This window comes from Biomphalaria glabrata, chromosome 18 (genome assembly GCF_947242115.1).
Source record: "Biomphalaria glabrata chromosome 18, xgBioGlab47.1, whole genome shotgun sequence".
NCBI classification, from domain to species: Eukaryota; Metazoa; Mollusca; class Gastropoda; family Planorbidae; genus Biomphalaria; species Biomphalaria glabrata.
This window is the reverse complement of record NC_074728.1, coordinates 3,888,896-3,912,421: the sequence shown is the minus strand read 5'-3', so window position 1 is coordinate 3,912,421 and position 23,526 is coordinate 3,888,896. Positions and strand designations below refer to the sequence as shown.

The 23,526-nt window shown below is 37.8% G+C and overlaps 2 protein-coding genes across 2 annotated transcripts; both read left to right on the top strand.

The window, feature by feature from the left end:
• The first annotated feature begins 2,958 nt into the window (after positions 1-2,958).
• LOC106058616 (uncharacterized) lies at positions 2,959-8,433 on the top strand. The gene is made up of 4 exons (XM_056017682.1): positions 2,959-3,172; positions 3,339-3,511; positions 6,157-6,377; positions 8,228-8,433. Exons 1-4 carry the CDS (start codon positions 2,974-2,976, stop codon positions 8,277-8,279), a joined length of 645 nt encoding a protein of 214 aa, XP_055873657.1. The 5' UTR covers positions 2,959-2,973; the 3' UTR covers positions 8,280-8,433.
• Positions 8,434-16,066: 7,633 nt separating this feature from the next.
• On the top strand, positions 16,067-22,966 carry LOC106058618 (uncharacterized). Its single transcript, XM_013216077.2, has 4 exons — positions 16,067-16,223; positions 19,345-19,515; positions 21,753-21,973; positions 22,819-22,966. Exons 2-4 carry the CDS (start codon positions 19,351-19,353, stop codon positions 22,868-22,870), a joined length of 438 nt encoding a protein of 145 aa, XP_013071531.1. The 5' UTR covers positions 16,067-16,223; positions 19,345-19,350; the 3' UTR covers positions 22,871-22,966.
• The last annotated feature ends 560 nt before the right edge of the window (positions 22,967-23,526 follow it).

The window sequence follows — 23,526 nt, the reverse complement described above, 5'->3', positions numbered from 1 at the left end:
TTTCAAATTCGGCAGATGACTATTCCAAATGGAAGATGTTATTGATTCAAGAGTTTAAATGTTCAGAAACAATTTGCGTATCGTCTTCTAAGTCTAGATCTAAAGGCCTATCATTGGATATAGTTAATAAAAAAAAATAAAAAAAAAAAACTGGCGTAGTCAGCCGTTGCGTACCGATATTATGTTATACCTGAGTTGCTTCCAGGTTATATTTATATTTTTACATATATCTAAATTTTTCATTTCACACGTTAGTAATGGCGCCCAGCCACTGGTAGAAATGTGTAACCTCTCTTGAATACGCTCTTGGAATTAGGTGACTGTAGCTTGCTTTAGATTTTATATCGTCTAAATCATCTTCCATGGGGGAGGTAAACTAATTTTTTTTTAACAAACTCAAAAACCTTTTGGCTACGCTCATAGAATTTTGTTTGTGTAATTTGCTTTTTTTATATTGACGAGGTATTTTTAGCTTCAAACCCTGCCGAAGGTTTTTTTTTAACTCAAAACCATTTTGGATACGCTCATAGATTTTCGAGTGTGTAATTTGCTTTTTTTTTTATTGAAGAGGTTTTCTAACTTCGAACCCCGTTGAAGGGGGTTTAAACTCAAGGACTTTCTGATTACGCTCATGGATTTTTGAGTGTGTAATTTGCTTTTTTATATTGAAGATATGGTTATTAGCTGCAAACCCCGCTGTAAGGGGTGGGGGGTTAAAGACAGGGCCCCTCTTGGCTACGCTCATAGAATCTGGTGACTGATGTATGGATAGTCTTATATTGAAGAGGGGGCTTTATCGTAAATTTCGGAAGGGGTTTTAAAATGAAAATCTTCCTCAGCTATATTCTTGGAATTTGGGTATTGTCGTTTGCATTTTTTTGGGGTTAGTATAATAGAGGTGGGGGTTTAACTGCAAAAACCCCTAGTATGGGGCTTTTGAACTCAAAATTCCCTTCGCTGCGCTGGGGCACGTGATAGTTTAGTTTTAAAATCGTGCCTAAAATAAACAAAATCAAAGCAAAAAAAAAAAAAGTCACTAAATTCAGCGGGTTTGAACACCAACACCCCCCAACCAGGCTACGCCCATGCTATGCTTACCCAATAATAATGGCTATTTTCTATGTCTCAAACATATATACCGCAGCCTTTGTGAGAGCTCTCCAACTGTGCATTTTCAGAGGCCATCTGCTGCCTGTGACTACCGCCCCGACATGCTACGATAATATAATTTATGGGATTAGAAATATTTTTACCAATTGTTTTTGTTTAGCTTTTACGCTTTCTCAATGCGCTATGATCCTATCACTTGTCTGGACTAGTTGGGAAGAAAGGGAAGGGAAGAAGGGGGTATAAACAAATGTTCTCTCAGGGCACGAGCTCTCAAGGGAACTAATTGAACTTATACCACCTCATCTGTCAAGTTCGAATTCTCTCCCTTGATCCAGATACCAAACAAAATAATTAGTAAATTTTTAAGAACCGATTCTTGTTTTTTTTTTAGGTATAAGAAATAACAGTGCAAAATTTAGCTTAATCCGAGATTGGATGTCGGGAAGATAATGTTTTTTTATAATATATTCTACAATTCAAACAGACAGAGTGTGTTATTATAAGTTTAGTAAAAAGGAGACTGTTATCTTAACAAGGCTCTGTGTTAAAAGTTACACAGATGCTGAACATAATCAATTTACGAAGAATGGATAAAGAATTGTTTATCCTCTATTTACAGAAATCATAATAGTATTCCTTACTGCACTTTATTAATTACAGATAATTGAGTTAACTTATTGTACCTTAGGGTAAATAAGTTTCCCTTTCACACCTTGCGAGCTATTGGGAATATAATATTAAACGTTATCTGTTTCCTTAGTCAACGGATAATGATGATGGCGTTTCTCTGCCCTTGAATAAGTTAATTTCTATTAGTTTCAAATCAGAAGGTGAACGCGACCATTTTTCTTAAGCTCAAGAAACTCAAGCTCAAGAAACTGGTCGCCCCCGCCACCTTTACGTGAATGTGATAAAACGGGATTTAAAATCAGTGAACATTGATACTGACCACTGGGAAGACATAGCCTAAGAACGCACTAATTGGAGAGAGACGGTGACAAAGAAAGCTATGGACAGCGAGAAAACATGGGCATCAGCTCTTAAAGAAAAGTGTGCCATACGGAAAATGCCTGGCTCCTCTACCACCAAAGCTAAAGCCACCTTGAACTCCAATTGGTAGCAAGGCTGGAAGGGCTAGTCCTCTCGTAGAGCCTTGGCGAGAAATTCTGACGTTCGGCTTAATGCCTCATAGCTCCCGTACCCACGCAGCCCATCTTACTAAGTGATGTTCATGGAAAACAGTGCAAGCCCCTGGCGCAAGCTTTGCTCATTACGCTTCACTATATCCTTTGAAAGGAAAAAACCAACTATAATTAAGTTAGTCACTGAAATTCTCCCTTTCAGTTTCAAACTCCTCAATCATTACGATTTATAGAAAAGATGATTTAAATGTCACTCCTTTCGGTTAAACATTGTGTCATATAGTCCGTAAAACGACCAACAGCATTTACTTTTCTAATTTAATGTAGAAAACCCTATCGCCTAGTAAACCCTAACCCTATGCATAAACGTGCGTACATTAGAATCGGTTGGACTTAGGAAATCCCAAAATTCAAGATTCCAAGCTTCACGGAGACTCGAAACCGAGTCTTCCGCCACGCATAAAAAGAATAACTTGTGTTTAACTATAGCACTCTAGGCGCTGTGGCTTAGCGACAAGGCGCTTGGCCTCTAAACCGAGGGGTCCCGGGTTCGAAAAATGGTGGATTCTTCCTAGAAAAGAGCATGCGAAGAACATGCTCGGACACGCTCACAAGCAGCGCTGTAAGATATACGGCACTCAACGATGCAGGGTCAATATAGAAAACATGATTAAAATACTAAATATAGACGCCAATGAGGATATTGAAAAAAAAGATTGTCATGGTCAAAACAGATTTGAACAACAAAAGAAAAAAGAAAGATAACCCTTTTTATCTTTCAGCAAGTGCACTACCTTATCTGTTGGTTTTCCAAGACATCTGTCTTGATCACAGCAAAGTTATACATATACTTCCACTCATTGACGTACGTAGTCCGAGTTTAACTTTGAACATTATAATACGTCCTCTTTATCATTTAGGTAAGTCAATGAGTTATTATATTCAATGAATCGTTTACCTGTTTTACAACATTAATATAATGTCCATGTTTATTATAAGTACACTCTCATAAAATAACAACGCACATTGCAACCATACAATTCATTTATTCAATTTAAACGAATTATTTCTTTTTCAAATTTGAAGCTCAAATGTCTGTCCTGTTTTACTCCGCTGTCTTACTTTGCCTGCCCGCCCTGAGCTGGGCGCAAATCTTTACACTAAGACCATACAACAACACGGCCAACATGGCGTTCCGCCTCTCAGATTACAACGGAGACAACATCCTGGACAAGAATGAATTGGAAAGGTTTTTCCAAGTAAGTTATTGCTATTTTATTGTGATTGTAGGCATGTGATGCGCATTGACAAGACTTCCGCAGCATATGGCATGCAAATAAATGCCGAAAAAACTCAAATTATGACCAATAGCCATCAGGGCTTTAAAAGAGGCATCAGTATTGGAGGTGAAAAGCTAACTAGAGTTAACAGCTTCAAATACCTCGGAGCTATTGTCTCAGATGAGGGAACAAAACCCGAATTATTGGCCCGAATAGCACAGTCCACAGCAGCCCTTTCAAAACTTAAAATAATATGGAAAGATAAGGGCTTAGCCCTCGGCACCAAAATCAGACTGATGCGCTCTCTGGTCATGGCCACATTTTTATATGCTTGTGAGTCGTGGACGTTGAATGCAGAGCTTGAGAGGAGGATCCTAGCAATGGAATTGAGATGCTACAGAAGGATCCTAGGCATCACATTCAAAGACCGCATCACAAACCAAGAAATCAGAGACAGGGTTACTGTAGCGATCGGAGCTCATGACGACCTGCTTACTATTGTGAAAAAACGAAAGCTTAAAACCTTTGGCCACATTACGAGATCTACGGGGCTCGCAAAGACCTTTCTTCAGGGAACAGTGCCAGGGAAAAGAAGAAGAGGCAGACAGAAAAAGCGATGGGAGGACAACATTAAAGAATGGACAGGCCTGCCATTGAGAGAGGTTCTGAACAAGGCAAAAAAAAGGGAGGAATGGAGAAAGACGGTCGACAAATCTTGCCTGGTGCCCCAACGGTCCAACAGACTAAGGGATAGGTAAGGTAAAGGTAAAAAGGCATAAATAGCGTTATATTTAATTTTCTGCCCTTCTTATATAGTAGTGTTTGTAATAGCGAGTGCTTTAAATTGGGGCCAAATGAAATATAAGAATATAGAGCATAACAAAAAAAAATATGTTAAGTTCCCCCTTTTCAGACCTTACGATCAATGGGGCAGATGAGGTGAAGGTCATTTGTTTATAAGCCGACGGTTAACGAGGCTTAAGTACATTTAACAAGATGACTGCACTCCTCATTGTTGTTCAAAGAAACTTTCACACATATCAAATCGAAAGATAGCTGGCAAGTATTTGTCCTCTAAGACAACAAAAAAAATTAAAAATTATCATATTCTAAGCCTCCTTCAGTCACGAAGCGACTATGGATCATCTCATGTAAATGAGATGAATGCCTGTGCATTAGCTGTGGTCAGAACGATGTCGCTCACACATCAGTTCCCCCCTCTCCACGCAGCTGATGTATTCAAAGGAACGGCAGTGTCGAATCAGGTTGGGGTCAGCGGCGTCGCAGATTCTGCCATAGTGTAGCACTGGGTGCTACAAACTGCCTTAGGGTCGCCAGCTGCTGATTTTTCCTCTGGGTTGACTACCGAAGACTTTCCCATGATTGGGTATAGCTGCAAGGCAACAGAGGTTAGAATTCAGAGTTTTCCTTCTCTTAGGTGGGTAGCCAGCCATGGCTAACGAGCCCCTCCTGCCCGAAGCTTACTGGTTAAAGCGCAAGTTACTCGCCTTTGCCCCGTCTCCTGTTAGTGAGAACAGTTCCGCCGGACTCAATATCTGAGCCACACGTGAAGTTGGACTGGTTGTCAGAGGCTATTTGAGACGCATGCCATTAGGAAGCATTTTATAGGTAGTGGAGTGCTTACATCCATTACCACTTCCGGCAATGACAACCTTCATTACTAAATATAATGATAACAATAATTGTGGGCAAATGAAAACAAATCGTCACGACTAACATGCTATAGAATATTAAATTGCAAGCCTATAATAAAGCGCACATGGTCGGACATGAACTACAGATTAGCCTATTTTAGTTTATCACAATAATAACTTATCCTAGTTAACTTTATTTCGGTGGAAGCTCTACATGTTAAGTTGCTTCCTAGCAAAAGGTAATTGATTTGAAGGTGTAAAAAACTGGCTAAAAGTTTGTTTTCCAGAATTCAGAGGGGTGCACGTACATGGTCAGCCATCAATGCCTGGTAAGCCTAGGCTAGTCTACTACAACTGTACTTCAGTCACCAGTGGAGGCACTACTTGTTCAGTTGCTACTTAGATTTTAAATTGATCTGATGGTGCAAAAAAATGAAATGGCTAGAATTTGGCTGCCCCAGAATCCAGGGGGGGGAGGTCACCCTTGCTCCCCCCCTGCGGGCGCCCATGATAGTAAACTAGCAATTTTAATTAGGATTCGGCAGCACGGAAACCTTCTCCCACATAACCTCTTCCCCTTTAAAATGCACAACAGTTATAGTGAATTCCTGATGAAGATGACTGTTTTAAAATAGTCAACGCTTTAAAAAGCCTGCAACGCACATGGCATGGGGTCTGCTGCAGATAAGCCTGCTTCTTCTCTCAGCCTTTTGTCGGCTCTGCGTTCTTTCATGCTGGCCTTTCTCCTTGCCTCGTATCTTGAGACTCCAAAACTCACGACTTCAGACCATAAGAAGTCTAACATCTAAGTAGGAGTTATCTTAATAATGATGACATGGGCTTACCCAACCTACATTGGTACAAAGTATACTTTATATAATATTGTATAATATTTAGTAATACTCTTCTTGTCTGTCTGTCTGTCCATACATTATAATAATATTTGTTTTTAATTCTTATATCGAAAAGGATTTTGATGCGAATGGCGACGGGCGCGTCTCCTTCCAAGAATACAGCAACTACGTTCACAACAACCAGCACGACCCTGAGATCAACGCTTTCTTCCACGCGCTGTATGACGTCTATGACGTCAACAACGATCGTCACGTGGACCACGACGACTTCCTTCTCTTGTACGCCCTCATGGACTTCAACGATGATAACGTCATCTCTAGACAGGAATTCGTCCAGTGAGTTTCGAATTAGAAAAAAAAAATTGAGCTTTAAATTTCCGCTTCTATTTTATTCATAGTTTTAAAACTGTTGTAAGTTACTTACAATCATAATAATAATACTTTCGTCCATCTTGATAGGCCAACCGCTGGCGTCACAAATAAATTTTGTACTTGGGTTTTGTGGCTGGCGAAACCCATTTAAACACGATATGTTTGACTACACACTGGGGAGGCTATAACAGAAGCTTGTCACAGTTGCTTTGATACTTTATACTCAGCTGCATTTTTTCTGCCAGCGCTGCTATCTCTCGGTCACAATCTTGGCGCCAGTTTTCAAACCCTGACGTCATGATGCCTTATCATTTCAATTGTTTAATGTTGAAGGCTTTCAGAGAAACTCTGAGGAATTCACTGAAACACTCCCCTTGTTGACCTTATGGTCACTTCCCCTTCTCTAATTGACCAGAAAAGAAGTTTTTAGGGATGCGGAAGTCTTCTATTCTACTAAAGTAGCCTGCCCAACTTAAACTACATTAGAATTGTGTGGGTGCTTTGCAGACTTGCTCTTTTGGATAAATTCTGCTTCCGTTTTTTTTTTTACAATTATATATTATTATTATAGCTTTTATATAGCGCTACTTTCATGCTTATAGCATGCTCAGAGCGCTTTGGTCCAATCTCATTTGTGGACCGGGGGGGGGGGGGGAGGGGGTATCTAAGAGTTGGTTTTCGGTGCTGCCTATAGGTGCTCAGTAAACGCAACTCTGCCCGTGTCGGGTGTCGAACCTCGAGCCCCCTTTTAGGTAGCCAAGACAAGCGCACTTAGCCTTTCGACCACGCTTCCCACTACAGTATATAAAATATGATATTGACCTTATTCTAGGAAAGTAATGCCAAATGCACGCCTTCGGTCTGTACTTCATTTACGGACGGTGATGCTGTGCTCTTTGAAATGTCCTGCCCCCATTGCATAATGACCTAACTAGCCACAATCTTTGGACCTGCTTTAGACGTTTTCTTTGGAAATAAAGATATTTTATGTATTAGTCACTAGTGATAATTTCCAGTAGGACGAAAAAGGATGGTGGCAGGCAGGGTTCAAAACCGATAGCAACAAGACTACAATCCGAGGTGCATACCACAAGACAAGCCAGCCACCCATTACTGTATACAGTGGAGTCCTGATAATCCAAACCTCCGTAATCCGAAGTCTGCTGAATTCGAAAAGTTAAGGAAAAAACTAAGAAAGAACAGTACTAAAAGTTATAGTAAAGTTATTGTCGTACTTATTGTTTACTATACCCTAAGTTTAGCATATAACGATACATGATACAAATCTTTTAAAAGTTTTGTACATCGTAAAGACCTAACCTTGAGTCGTAAACTAGAAGACTGATTTAAAAATTATAAACATAAATGCTTGGAAATTCGTGAGAAAAGAATAAATGAAAGGGAAGTTATGTTTATATTATTCAGTGTTATGTAAAGGAACAATAGTCCTTATTATATTTTACTCTTGCATATTCTGATGGTGGAGGTTACAGTATAGGAATATGAGACAATCTCCCCGCAGTCAGCTCTGTTCTCGGCCACTTGTAGCGAGTGGGGCCCATGAACGGGGACGGAGCGCTGTGTACACGGCCCGGTCTGGCCCAGTCGGCCGATATGGCCGTCAACCGTTGGGAGCCCGCAGACAGGACAGGGGTGAAGAGCCCCATGTCCAGGCCTGGTAGTTAGATAAAAGCCTTTCTAACCACCAAGGGGATAATGGCGCCTACGGCGCCGACGCCCTACTGGACTTCACTGAAGATGGTGACAATGCATTTAAAACGAATTAATTTTTTGGTCTTTGTTTTCTCTTTCAGTTACTTCTCCATCATCTTTGAGACCATCGACCATAATCTGAATGGCGCCTAACTACGACTAATTGCAAGCACTGAGCTCAGGAGTTTCAATGTCTAGCAATGGAGAGATTGTGTGAACATCTTTCTTCACATTGTATCTACACTGTGACATAGAAATACTTGTACAAATATATGCATTTATTTAATAAATATTTGTTACGAAAGTTTTTAAATTTTTTATGTATTATATATCCCAGCATTGCGAATGATGCTATAGAGTGTCACGATTTAAATCTGTAGAAAAACTACGAGGATGCATTGAAAAAACTAACTTGGAAATCTTTATTTAGAACTGTCCAGACATAAACGAACTAACAGAAACTGTTACCTCATATCTATCATTCTGCGAGGAGTTAACAATTCCAACAAAAACAATACAAGTCTATGGAAACAATAAGCCCTGGATGACCAAAAAAATCAAACACCTTATTACTGAAAAGAAAACAAAGTATAAGGCTAGCAACGAAGAGTTTATAAATGCTACAAAATAAACTGCGAAAAGCAATAATTGAAGTGAAAAAAACATACAAAGAAAAAATTGAGAATTTCTTTGCCAAGAACAACTCAAAACAATGCTGGGAGGGATTAAAGAAAATAACAGGCTGCGCCTCAAAACGAAAACAAATTTTAGAGGCTGATGATGAGAAATTCGCCAACGAACTAAATTATTTTATTCTCGTTTTGACAAAGAAGATTTTGTTGATCTACACAAAGAACTTTTCAACACTCTTTCCAAAGGAAAACAAGAGCCCTACGTCAATTTTGTAACGGAGGATGAAGTGACCTTGTTATTTAAAAGAGTAGACGTAACAAAAGCTTGTGGACCAGACAAAATTAGTGGCAAGCTGATCAAGCTATGTGCGGAGCAAATTTCTTCTATCTTCTGTCATCTTTAACCAGTCATTGCAAACGTGCGTAATTCCAAACATCTGGAAAACTTCAGAAATCATACTAGTGCCTAAAAAAACAAAAATAGATTGCTTAAATGATTTCCGCACAGTAGCACTAACTACTATTGTTATGAAATGTTTTGAAAAATATATCCTTAAACAACAAAAGTCAATAACAGCCTAGACCCTCACCAATTTGCATACAAAGCAGCTAGAGGAACTGAGGATGCCATTCTATTGCTTTTGGACCAGCTTTATAAGCATCTCGATATACCCAAAACATATGCACGAGTCCTCTTCGTAGATTTCTCCTCGGCTTTCAATACCATACAGCCACATCTAATGATAAACAAACTGAGTAACTTAAATGTAAGCCCTTACTTGCAAGCATGGGTTCTAAGCTTTTTAACCCAACGGCCCCAGTATGTTAAAGTCAACAACACCAAATCGTCAACTCGAGTACTATGTACGGGTGCTCCACAAGGTTGTGTACTTTCTCCTGTACTATACACTCTTTATACTAATGACATAAGAAGCATCTATGACTCAGTTAAACTCATTAAATTCGCTGATGATACTGCCATAGTCAGTCTTATTTCAGGAGACGAAACTCAGTATCGAAGCTGGATAGAAGAGTTTACAAACTGGTGCACCGACAACTTTCTAGAACTGAATGTAACAAAAACTAAAGAACTTATAATAGATTTTAGAAAGAAAAAACAAACTATACGTGAACTGCAAATAAACACTACATCTATAGAACAAGTAAAGGCATACAAATATCTAGACGTTATCATCAACAACAAGCTTTCATGGGAAGACCAACTTGGAACTCTGACAAAGAAAACAGCCCAGCGACTCTTTTTTCTATACAAACTCAACAGTTTTAAATTAAACAAGAAGATCCTTGAGACATTTTACGGCGCGACTGTACAAAATCTGCTAAGATACGGAATAAGTTGTTGGCAAGGCAACGCCTCATCTAAACTGTTGCAACGTCTAGAAAACATCATTAAAAAAGCATCAAAAATTACACTCACAACATTTCCACATTTAAAGGAAAAATCGAAAAAATCTTGGAAGACAACGGCCACCCGCTCCATCAGAACTACGTCAGGTCGTCGCGAAGTGGGCGACTGCTGTCAATCAAAACAAGAACGGAGCGGTACAAAAACTCGTTCGTACATCACTCGGTCAGACTCTATCACCGCACACATTGATCAGGGAACATGAAATGCACCAAGATACCTGTGTGTAGTCGCTGAATAAACTCTTTATGTAGTCTGTTGTATTTATGTGTATTTTTCTGTTGTGTTGTCTTTATATGAGAAACGAGTCCTTGTAATCACAACAAATTTCCGTAAGGATCAATAAAGCAGTCTTAGTCTTAGTCTTAGTCTTAGTCTTAAACTCACAATATCGATTTCATTTTACTATCTTACTAGATTTTTCCAAGGCTTTTGACAAAGTTCACCACCATAGTTTGCTTAAAAAATTAAAATATTTCGGCATTAATGGTCCACTGCAACAGTGGATTAAAGACTTTCAGATAGGGAGAGAACAAACTGTAATAATAAATGGTTCTAAATCAACACCGATAACTGTAAACTCAGGTGTACCTCAAGGAACAGTCTTGGGTCCACTACTATTTTTAATTTACATAAATGATTTACCAAATTGCATTACTTCAGGAACAAAAGTCAGATTATTTGCAGACGATTGCATAATATATAGAACAATAAAAACAACACAAGACACAGATATTTTACAAAGAGAATGGGAATCAAATTGGAGCATGTCTTTCCACCCAGAAAAATGTCAGTTGTTAAGAGTAACAAAAAAACAAAAAAACTAAAACAAATTAATTCCACTTATCTTATTCATGGCAAACCAGTAACACAGACTAAAAACGCAAAATACCTGGGTGTTATAATAAATGAAAAACTGTCATGGAATCCACATATTGATGAAACTACAAAAAAAATCAAATCAAACAAAGCATTAGGATTTATTAAAAGAAATGTCTATAAATCAAATAAGAAAATAAAACTAAAATGTTATTTAACCTTGGTTAGGCCGATAATAGAATATGCATCCTCTGTTTGGGACCCCTCAACTCAAGAAAACATTAAGAAACTAGAACAGACACAAAATAGAGCAGTGCGATTCATAACAAAAGAATATTCACATTTGACTAGAGTAACACCTTTAGTAAAATCACTAAATTTAGAAAGCCTTCAGGACAGAAGGCTCAAAAGTAAAGTAGCAATAATACATAAATTACTGAACCATAATCTTCAAATACAAAAACAAAATTTAATAAAATACTCTGATGACACAAAGATAAAGGCACATTCCTCCTCCCATATGCTAGGACAAATTTGTACAAATACTCCTTCTTCCCTAGTGCTATTAGAGCATGGAATGGGTTGCCTGAGCTAGCCAGGAAAACCAGTGACTTGGCAGAATTTAAGTCATTGGTTAATATGCATGACTAAATGCATGACGCGTAGGACGTAATCATCTTCTTTTTTGAAGTAACGTCTGTATTATATAAGATAAGATAAGAAGATAAGATTTTTTCTCTAAAAGTAATGCAACATCTAGATGTTATGATGTGTCTTTACAGTAACACACTGGAGAAACACGGTGTTCAGATTTATTCTTTTAGAGTTCACAATCTTCAAAGTCAATCCACTAAAATAAACGCTTTATTGATAAAAAAAAAAGTATTTACATCAAACATGAATTGCATGTATAAATTGTTTTTTTTTTGCAAAATAGCTTGAATGATTAAAAAAAAACAACTAAATATTTAAACAAATCACAGCAAACAGTGTTCGTTGTGCTGTCCACATGACTTCCTCGCTAAACGTTGGTCAAAGAAAAAGATGACCTTCTCATTATCTGCCCCATAGACCGCAAGGTCTGAAACGAGAACTTTTACTTTTTTTTTTTTACAGCGAACTTATCTTATAAATTACAGACGCTCCTTCAAAAGAGAAGATAATTACGTCCTATGAGTTTTCATGTGTAAATCTCGAATTGTATGTTAACTAGAGACTTTGTTGGGAGGAGGAGCTACATGAAAAGCAACCACAAAGTGTGTGTGTGTGTGGGGGGGGGGTCTTCGATCTCACATATCTGTCACTTGACTTTTGACGTCGGGAGGGGGGGGGGGTATTTTTAGCTAAAATGATGAAAAAATAGCTAATTGATTATTAATAGTTTTAGAAGATTGTGCAGCAGAATCAACCATAGTCATTGAATAGAAAAAAAAATACAGCTGTAAACATGGTTGTTACCCATTATTTAAAGTTTTTAGAGGGGTAGGCATAGAAAAAAATTTATTACTCTAAAAGTTTTCAACCTTTTGTAATTATTCTGCTTGTTGTGACACGGCTACAATGTGTTGGAGTCCTGGAAGTTAAGGGACTTGCGGGAAGTCACGTGTGTGTTGTAAACAAGAAGAAGGATGTCATCTAGTGGAGTTGTTCTGTAGATAATGTTAGCCTTGTATATATGTTATGTTGAAATGCTTCACAATTAAAAGCACTTTATACTTAAAGGGACGTGTTTCTTCACACTGCTTCACTTTCGTACTTGTATATAGAAAATTATTTCTGCCAAATTTTAAGGCTAAATATTTATAAATACATTTATAATCACGCCATCTCTGAACAAAAAAAATAGGAAAATGGTTAATATGAGAAAACAGCAAAAAAAAAAAAAAAAAAAACGACAACCTCTGTGGTAAAACCTAAGTTAGTATACAAAATAAAAAAAAATATCTAAAATACTTCCACTTTGAATTAGGGCATGCCTTATAAAAAAAAATTGTTCAGAAATGAATGCTGTATAATATTCAGTTATGAAAAAAATCGATAATTTTGAACCATAGGGGCTTTGAAGCTGTCCTTAAGTCAAAATACAATACACCCACAGTCTACCAGCAGGTTGGTGCTACAAGTCAACGACCGTCAACACCACTCCTGTCCCCCTCCCTATTCAGCGTGCACTCTCAACAACAAACTTAAAATGAACTTTAACCATAAAGCATAAAACAGTTACTTCTTTTTGCCCTAGAAAATGTAAAATTTCCGGAAGATACGAAAACTTCAAATAGTGATAAATTGTTTACATTCTAAATATGAGTTCCGAAACAGAGTTTCATTTGATAAAGGTTGACCCACGCCAATCATCGAGAGCAATATGAGCTTTAAGACATTCTCACCAAGAATTATAAAATTCTTAAACAGAATTCATACCCATTGTTGAGGTGTGAATGTCATACGTGTTTATATGCGACAGTCATATTTGGTCATATTTGGTAGTATTAATGCTGCGGTGAACAATCACAGTCAAACCAATTTTCTCCTTATAAGGTGTGATTATACATTTTAATCTATCAGTTTAACGCTGGTTAAAAAAACACAACAAAATAACAAAATAAAAACACCAAAAAAATCGAGGAGATAATGACTTATTAAAATTAGCATTACAGAAAAGGGAGACAATATGTCAAAAATGTTCATTTGTAAACATGTGTTATTTCCTTTATCACTGTGCGAAGTAATGACACACGAAAATAACGAGTATTCGATACAACAGACCGGCAATAGCATGCGGGTAAATATTATTAATAAGAATATAGCTAGTTTCAAACTCCCACTACTAATGGCATCTATTCTAAGATAAGAGAAATACTTTTTAGTGTTTTAGTTTTTGTTAAGACTTTGTTACTTTACAACAAGATTTGGATATCAGGAGAGTGGCCCAAACCCTGAACCCAAATCCTGAACCTAATCACTAACCATCACCCTTCCAAGGAAAGGCAATTTACAACACTGTCAAAATTATCGCTCCATCTGCCTTATAAGCCATCCCAGCAAAGTACTGTTAAAAATTATATTAAATCGACTAAAACCGCTTGCAGACAAAATCAGAAGAGCAAGCGGGTTTTAGAAAAGGTCGCAGCACAACAGAACAAATCCTAAACCTCAGAATACTCTGTGAAATTATCTTCAACATCAATAGAATCTTTTCCATGTCTTTATTGATTTCAAGAAGGCTTTCGATAGAGTATAGCATGGGGCACTCTGGGCGACAATGGAAAAATAAAATATAAATAAAAACATAATGAAAGTTATCCAGAACCTCTACAAGGATGCCACCAGTGCGGTGTACTTCAACAATAATATTGGGGACTGGTTCAAAACCTCAGTTGGAGTAAGACAAGGTTGCCTACTTTCATCAACACTTTTCAATACCTTCCTTGAAAGGATAATGGAAGATGCTCTCGAGGGCAATGAATGTACTTTTAGCTTTGGAGGAAGAAAAATCACTAACTTGCGCTTCGCAGATGACATTGATGGCCTAGTAGGGACAGAAGTAGAACTAGCTAGCTTGGTGATGCGCATTAACAAGACTTCTGCAGCATATGCAAATAAATGCCCCCCAAAAATATGACCAATAGCCAAATGGCCTTTAAAAGGGGGATTCGTATTGGAGGTGAAAAGCTGACTAGTGTTAGCAGCTTCAAATACCTCGAAGCTTTTGTCTCAGACGAGGGAACGAAACATGAAGTACTGGCCCGAATAGCACAGTCCACAGCAGCCCTGATGCACTCCCTGGTCATGGACAGATTTGTTTATGCTTCTGAGTCTTGAATGCTGACTGCAGAGATGAATTGAGATGCTACAGAAGAATACTAGGCATCACATTCAAAGACCGCATCACAAACCAAGAGATTAGAGACAGAGCTACTGCAGCAATCGGACCCTATGATGACGTGCTATCGTAAAATTAAACGGATCATGCTGTCTAAAAAGATAATACATGCACAGAAGAATCACTGGTGTGACAAAACTATTTTATAATGATGGCTTTTACAATTAAAATTGTCTCTGTTTCAATATAATATGTAGTCGATTTACTTTAAATTAATTCTCTGCCATTCGCTCCACATAAATAATAAACTAAATAGATTCTGCTCAAATCTTTTATTTTACAATAAAACATCCATTGAAATAGGTGTTGGAACATTCAAAGATATACTCACATACTAGAGTATTGCTATAATATGTTTTTACACAATGTCAACATATTATAAACATGCTGCGTGATTCAAACTTATATTCTGTTATATTTATGTAAAGTAAAGTAAAGTTCCTCTTTCAGACCTTGTGGTCTATAGGGCAGATGATGTAAAGGTCATCAGTTTCTGTGGCCTACGGTTAACAAGGGTGTCATGTGGCCAGCACAACGACCAATCGCCTTTACTTTTCCCTAACTAATGTCAGGTACCCATTAGAGCTGGGTGGACTCAGAAGATCCCAAAATTAAAAATCCCAGTCTTCACCAGGATTCGAACCCCGGTCCCCGGTTCGGAAGCCAAGCGCTTTACCGCTTAGCCACCGCGCATCCCTGTTATATTTATACTAAAAAAAAATATATTAAAAAAAAACACAATAGCGCTGCTTCCTAAGACCAGAAGATAACATCATTCATAATTCCTCATTCTCCTCCAGAGCGAGACTCCCTGTTCATCTATCTATTATGAACAGCAATTTATAAATATAATTTACCTAGCTGCGCTTTTAATAAACTAGCTAAATTTGATTGAAGTCTCTATTTTACGTTTAGGAAATCAATGTCAAGCTACCCACTTTATAAAGTTTTAACAGATTTTAGTTTCTTATTGAGTCTGGAATACATAGCTAGATAGATACAAGATAGTATCAATACATAAATAGATAGATGGATAGATACATAGATAGGTTAAGTCATGTACGCTGTTTATAATTGGGTCTAAACAAATTATTTTTAAACGAATCCATCTTAAACCCATGTGGAAAACACCGCCAGAATTTTTTTTAGATCTCTTATCAGTTCTAGAAGTTCACCTAAGTCCGTCTTATCAGTTACATATATTCACTCTGCTGATTTGTCTAAAGTAAAAGAAAATAGACCATCTGCTTTAGTCACAACTATTTAACATCCGTCATTGTATGGATTCATTCATACAGTGATTCCATTTTTAAACAAAGCTTTTATCAGGCGCATTGGTAAGTAAAAGTCTATGGTTAGTTTGTACTAAATAAAGAATTATGAATTTTCCGAACTTACACTAAAAGAACACTTCTTTGACCTAGTTTAAAACACTTTTTTTTACAATAAGATTGAGAAGAAGAATTACCGCTATTATATACAAAAGCGGGATCCACGATAATAAATGATATTAATAATATAAAAAATATGTAGTAATAATAATAACAATAATGAAAATAATCTCTATTAAACAGTTTTATAACAGGGAATATTCATGATAACATTTTAACACCCTGGGGTCCAGGATTCAAACCAGGGGACCCCCGATGCAAAAGTCAAGCGCTTTAACATTCAGCCACTGCGCCTCCGTGAGTTGATATAAGCTCTTTGAAAAAGAGTGAGTCAGGTCCATAGGAGAAGGGGCGCGTCCCAAATTGTATGAAACTATGCCTACATCAGAAACACCAAAACACTAGCCTTTTACTGGATTCGCCTCTGGGTATGAAAATTATATTTCTAAACAAAATCTCACGACAATAACAACCTTTCAGTCTCACGTTCTGGAGTTGTCTCCCCTAACTAAAATCTCTGACGACAATGCCATTAATGTTGCATCATTCACAACTAATCGCTAGCCTCTTCCCACCGTCACCATAGAAACACACACACACACACACTCCATAACAGTTGCATTGTACATAAGTGTAGGTTTCGTTTAAATGTATGTCATGTTCTGGAATTATTTATTTATTATTCTAAATTGCCTATACGATGAATGAATATAAATAGCTAGCAATTTTGTTCTTGTCTTCTGTACAGAATGTTTCTATTTGTGTATTTTTAAATCAGATGAGAATTTTATAAAAAAACTTTTTTCAGCACTGTACAATTTTTTTTTACTTTGTGCAACAAAATGACTTCTTGTTATTTACTTTGCAGAAGCGATCTATCTACGTCCTTGGCATTTGTTTATTGTGTTCTTCCCTATCTTTGTTCACCATCCTATTCCATTGTACTGAATTGTATCTGTAACTCAATTGTTAAGTTTTATGAGTGTGCAGTTATAGTATACTAATAGACATGTCCACATCTCTCTAAGTCAGGGGTTCTCAACCTGTGGATCGCGACCCTCTTGGGGGTCGATTGACGATTTGCCAGGGGTCGCCTAAGATCATCGAAAATATGGATTATTATTGTCTATTGCTGTATGTGTGTGTGTGGGGGGGGGTCGCGGCAGAGTGGGGGATTGTCAAAAGGGGTCGCCGAGCATAAAAGGTTGAGAACCGCTGCTCTAAGTGTTTCTTTACTACGGTTGACGCGAATGTCTCTTTGAGCTGATTACTTACACTACAAATACAATGCACTGAATACATTGATTGAAGATACTTGGTAGCAGAGAATTAGTTTATTGAATACGTATAATGTGGCTAATCCAGCCCCAAAGGCACAAATATTAAAATCATAGAAATTAGTTACAACTCCATGTCCAGCATAAACTTCACAAAGTCCATATTGCGGCTAAAAACTACACATGTTTGTAAAAATGTTTTACATGTTTCGGAAGTTCCTTCAGAGATGAAGATAATTTACTTCCTAGTCCTAACCTCCCGCAGGACGACGGGGGATGGGAGCGGGCAGGGTTTGAACCCGGGACCATCGATAAATCTGAACGACAGTCCAGTGCGCAAACCGCACGACCAGCATACGTATGCGTCCTGCAAGGACCAAGAAACAACTTCGTGGTCTGTTTCAGACTGAGAGCTTTCCCATGCAAAAGGCACGAGATGATCAAGTAGCTACACAATCACTTCATGTCACAGTGAGTCTCAAACGAGGCTGTGACAGTATCAATACTTGTTTATACTGCACACCTGACGCACTAAAAACTGTTCTAAAAATACACCATAGATATACAGCTATAGGTTTAGACAATAGTGAACAAATAGATGCTATCTTACTAGATTTTTCCAAGGCTTTTGACAAAGTTCACCACCATAGTTTGCTTACAAAATTAAAATATTTCGGCATTAATGGTCCACTGCATCAGTGGATTAAAGATTTTCTGATAGGGAGAAAACAAACTGTAATAATAAATGGCTCTAAATCAACACCGATAACAGTAAACTCAGGTGTACCTCAAGGAACAGTCTTAGGTCCACTACTATTTATAATTTACATAAATGATTTACCAAATTGCATTACTTCAGGAACAAAAGTCAGATTATTTGCAGACGTTTGCGTAATATATAGAACAATAAAAACAACACAAGACAAAGATATTTTACAAAGAGAATTAGATGAATTACAGAAATGGGAATCAAATTGGAGCATGTCTTTCCACCGAGAAAAATGTCAGAAGTTAAGAGTAACAAAAAAAAACTAAAACAAATTAATTCCACTTATCTTATTCATGGCAAACCAGTAACACAGACTAAAAATGCAAAATATCTAGGTGTTATAATAAATGAAAAACTGTCATGGAATCCACATATTGATGAAACTATAAAAAGAAAAATCAGACAAAGCATTAGGATTTATTAAAAGAAATTTCTATAAATCAAATAAGAACATAAAACTAAAATGTTATTTAACCTTGGTTAGGCCAATAATAGAACTTTGCATCCTCCGTTTGGGACCCCTCAACTCAAGAAAACATAAAGAAACTGGAACAGACACAAAATAGAGCAGTGAGATTCATAACAAACGAATATTCACATTTGACTAGAGTAACACCTTTAGTAAAATCACTAAATTTAGAAAGCTTTCAGGACAGAAGACTCAAAAGTAAAGTAGCAATTATACATAAAACACTGAACCATAATCTTCAAATACAAAAACAAAATTTAATAAAATACTCTGAAAGACACAAAGATAAAGAAACATCCCTCATCCCATATACTAGGACAAATTTGTACAAATACTCCTTCTTCTCTAGTGCTATTAGAGCATGGAATGGGTTGCCAAGGCTAGCCAGGAAAACCAGTGACTTGGCAGAATTTAGGTCATTGGTTTATATGCATGAGTAAATTCATGACGCGTAGGACGTAATCATCTTCTTTTCTGAAGTAACGTCTGTTATATATTAGATTAGATAAGCTAAATCAAATAGAAGTTTAATTTTTGTTTTCAATTCTGCAGTCAGAAATGTCTCCAGTGATCTATGCAGCCATTGTTCTGTGTTTTCCCGCCCTTATTTCGGCGCAGTTCACTCTAAAACCCTACAACAACACAGCCAATATTATCTTCCGGTTCTCAGACCTGAACGCAGACGGCTTCATAGACAAAAGTGAACTGGAAACATTTTTTGCTGTGAGTGTCTTTGCTACAATTACATTATTAATAGAGTACAGGACTTTATTAGCGCACCAAGATTCTAATACCTACGTTATTATATTTTTAATTTCCCACATAAGATTGAAATGAAACATGAATTGAGTCCTGCATACTGCTTTTATTACACAAAAATAATATTATTGATTTAATTATATATATATATATATATATATATATATATATATATATATATATATATATATATATATATATATATATATATATATATCTGTGGCATTTTACGTCTCGTGAGACGATCTTTTCCCTTTGCAACTTCTTGTGTGACTAAAGAGGCCAATCCTTGATACACAGCTGCGATATAAAATCACCAGGCGCCATTGCATTTTCACCCTTCTTTCTGCTTCTGTTGTGTATGACATCTGCAATCTGTGACCCTTCCTTTATGCTCTCTCTCCATGTGGATCTGTCCAGTGCCACCTCTTCCCAGTTGCCAGTGTCGATTTTGAAGAGCTTCATGTCGCGTTTGCATACATCCGTATAACGTAAAAGTGGGCGACCAGCGGCTCTCCTGCCTTCAATTAGATCGCCATACAGGATGTCCTGTGGAAGTCGACCTACTGGCATTCTACGAACGTGGCCAAGCCAGCCAAGGCGTCTGCTGGTGATAACAGAGCGGATGTCCTGGCATCCTGCTCTATGTAGCACTTCCTCATTTGTTATCTTATCTTGCCACCTTATTTTAAAGATCCGCCTTAGGCATCGGAGGTGGAAGACATTCAGCTTTTTTCCTGCCATGAGTAGGTTGACCATGTTTCACTTCCGTACAGCAAGGTGCTCAACACACAGGTCCGGTAGACTAGGGCTTTAGTATTGCTAGTCAGCAATATGTTGTCCCAGACTCTTTTCTGCAACCGTGACATGGTGGCCATTGCCTTGGCTATCCTGTTGTTTATGTCTTTATCCAGTAGAGTGTTGTTGGATATGATGGAGCCAAGGTAACAAAAGTGATCAACAATTTCTAGTGGTTGGCCATTAATGCTTACTTGAGGTGCAGTGTTTGTGTTTTGGACAAGTATCTTAGTCTTGCTTTGACTGATGTTTAAGCCGAACTTCTGGCAAGCAGCAGATAGTTTGTCAACCATGGACTGTAGCTGAATATCAGAATCAGCCACAATAGCTGCATCATCAGCATACAGGAGTTCCCTGACGAGTAGCTTCCTAACCTTGGTTTTTGCCCGCAGCCTTGATACATTAAATAGTTTTCCAGAGGATCTTGTATGGAGAAACACACCTTCGTTTATGTCGCTGTACGCATAATGCAGTAGACAGGAGAAGAATATGCCAAACAGAGTAGGTGCGAGCACACATCTCTGCTTGACACCACTGCAAACCTCAAAAGGTGCTGCTTGGGCTCCATTGAATTTGACAGTACATTTAGGTTCCTCGTGAAAGTATATATTGTTGTATTGACGGAGTGATAGAGTTAAGTTTGTGTGTGACCAACTGACACACAGTAACACAAGCAATGTCCCATGCTGCAGGGCAGTCTATTGTGTCAGTGGACAAGGGACAGTCCTAGTATGACCATTACACGCAAAAACCCACCCGTGATTGGTCATGTGATCGAAAGCCTTGGAGAAACAGACAGATTGTGTAAGGCAGTTATGTACAGGACAGCGAGGAGACAGGAACTGTTAGTCGGCCATGAACTCAGTCCGAGTGGATTGAGTCCTCGAGTGAAGCAGTACGAGTCTAGGACGAGAAAGAAATTGAAATTGATGGCAGTATTTAGCGGTTCTTTCACTTAAAGAAGTTTGTTTTTGAAAAAGTATTTTTTTCTGGCTGTTTTTTTTTTTTTTTTGATAGCTGTCAGTTAAAAGAGGTATCCTTTGGAGCGCTATAAAGATTAACTCAGTATTACTAAATAACGTCACCGACGCAGAGGAATAAACAAGCGAGCAAATTCTACAAAAGCGGAAAATGCTTCATTTGCCCTTAGTATTCGGATTCAAAGAAACCGCCTAATTGTATGATATTCATCTCTTAATTATTTGTATCGAAAGTAGAAGCTATTTCTATGTAATGAAGAAATGTCAATGGGTTAATAGTCTTGGCAAAATCTAAATTTATTACAGTTTTTATGAAAATTTAAAACTTCGTCAAATTTGTATCAGATTGTCCTTGTACACCCTTAACCGCTAGGAAGCAATGACTAGTTATATTTTATGAATCTGTGTTGTTTTCGTACTTAGGAATTTGATACTAACGGCGATGGACGAGTGTCTTTCCAAGAATACAGCAGCTACGTTCATAACAATCAGAATGACCCTGAGATCAACGCCTTCTACCACACCCTCTACGACGTCTATGACGCCAACAATGACCGCCACGTTGACCACGACGACTTCGTCCTTCTCTTTGACTTGATGGACTTCAACGGCGACAAGGAAGTCAGTCGAGCTGAATATGTCCAGTAAGTTCTTTGTAAAGTTGGTATCTATTAATGTAGATGTACATTTTGTTTATACACACAAATCTAAGAGCCCAAAAAAAGACGATGTGTGACAGAGTTGTATAAGGGGCTTGGCTACTTAACGAGAGAGCCCTAGTTTGAATGTCAATGTAGACCAGGAGTTTTTCATTGAAATTTGACTATAGGTGAATTGTGTTGTCTGGCCAGACAAGATCTCGAATGAGGAACTATGGCATTGAACAAATCAGCAGCCCATTGAAGTAGATATCCTTAAGAGACGCTGGAGATGGATAGGTCGCACCCTTCACAAGCCTGCATCCAACATAACAACGCTAGCCCTAATATTGAAATCCCAAGGAAAGAGGAAGAGGTGACAGCCCAGGAATACATGGCGCCGCGATTTGGAAGCAGATGCCAAGCAAATGGGCAAGACATGGGGGACAGTTGAAGAGACTCGCACAGAACCGAGATGCCTAGAGGAAGCTGGTTGGTGTCCTATGCCCCAGAAGAGACCACAGGCAGAGATGAGATGAGATGATGAATTTGTTAAGCTTCTATATAAAGCACAGAAACACTCTCCCAGACACGCAAATAATTAATCTTCACACAGATCACCGTCTCCTAGATTGCTCTACGTTGAAACTTGCACAGTCTTTCATTGTTGTAGCCAAATTATTAGTTTTTCATATAAAAAGGGAAATAAATATTACATAATTGAGATATATGCTTTTAGATGTGGAGTTCTTCCCTTAAGATAAGCTTTGACTTTTATTTACAGCATTTTTTTATTTCGCTTATTATTTTATCTAATAGCATATACATTCTGTACCAATTTTTTTTTATAGCTATATGACCATCATACTGGAAACTGTCGATCACAATTTGCATGGTAACTAGAGGGCTCAAAGTTCATGAAACAAAGTATCTCCAAACGGATTCGACTTTTGTCATGTTACTTTTTAAACTGTGCTCTGAATAAAAGCTTTTTTTTTTTTACATTTTCGTTTCGCTTGTTTATTCTAAGTAACAGATCAAGTAAACTTACAGGCAACCCTTCATTTCATTTCCATCTTTATGGTGTAAACAAGGCTGCTTGTGTGGCATGCGCTCTAGACTGTCGTTCAGTGGTCTCGTTGGCCCGCCACCATCCCAAGTCGTTCTGCGGTGGGGGGGGGGGGGGGGGGTTTGAGATAGGATACAAATCTGAAAGAACATTCTAAATATGTAAAACAGAAAAACCAAACCTGAGTTATTATTTCCGGTGTTGTTGTTTTTTTGTCAGGCCGGCCTTAGATATTGGCAAGTGAAGCCTAACCCGATTCGGTCTCCGGGCCATTTTAATTTCCAATACTCGTGTTGCGGGCCATATCACCAAAAGGGTGCTAAAACGAAATAAATGTGAACTCATACTATTGTATTAGAAACCCATGGATCAAGTAGTTACATTAACTAATGGGATATTTGAGATTTTTATTTGCATCGAAAATGACTTCATTTCTTTGCTAAAAATGTGAGCAATATTGTAGCTGAACCCGAATCATTTTCAATTATTT

Coding starts and splice junctions, on each gene's coding strand:
- LOC106058618 (XM_013216077.2), top strand. CDS start 19,351: ATGTCTCCAGTGATCTATGCAGCCATTGTTCTGTGTTTTCCCGCCCTT. Junction 19,516..21,752: donor AACTGGAAACATTTTTTGCT/GTGAGTGTCTTT, acceptor TTTCGTACTTAG/GAATTTGATACTAACGGCGA. Junction 21,974..22,818: donor AGTCGAGCTGAATATGTCCA/GTAAGTTCTTTG, acceptor TTTTTTTTATAG/CTATATGACCATCATACTGG.
- LOC106058616 (XM_056017682.1), top strand. CDS start 2,974: ATGGTCAAAACAGATTTGAACAACAAAAGAAAAAAGAAAGATAACCCT. Junction 3,173..3,338: donor ACGTCCTCTTTATCATTTAG/GTAAGTCAATGA, acceptor TCAAATTTGAAG/CTCAAATGTCTGTCCTGTTT. Junction 3,512..6,156: donor AATTGGAAAGGTTTTTCCAA/GTAAGTTATTGC, acceptor TATATCGAAAAG/GATTTTGATGCGAATGGCGA.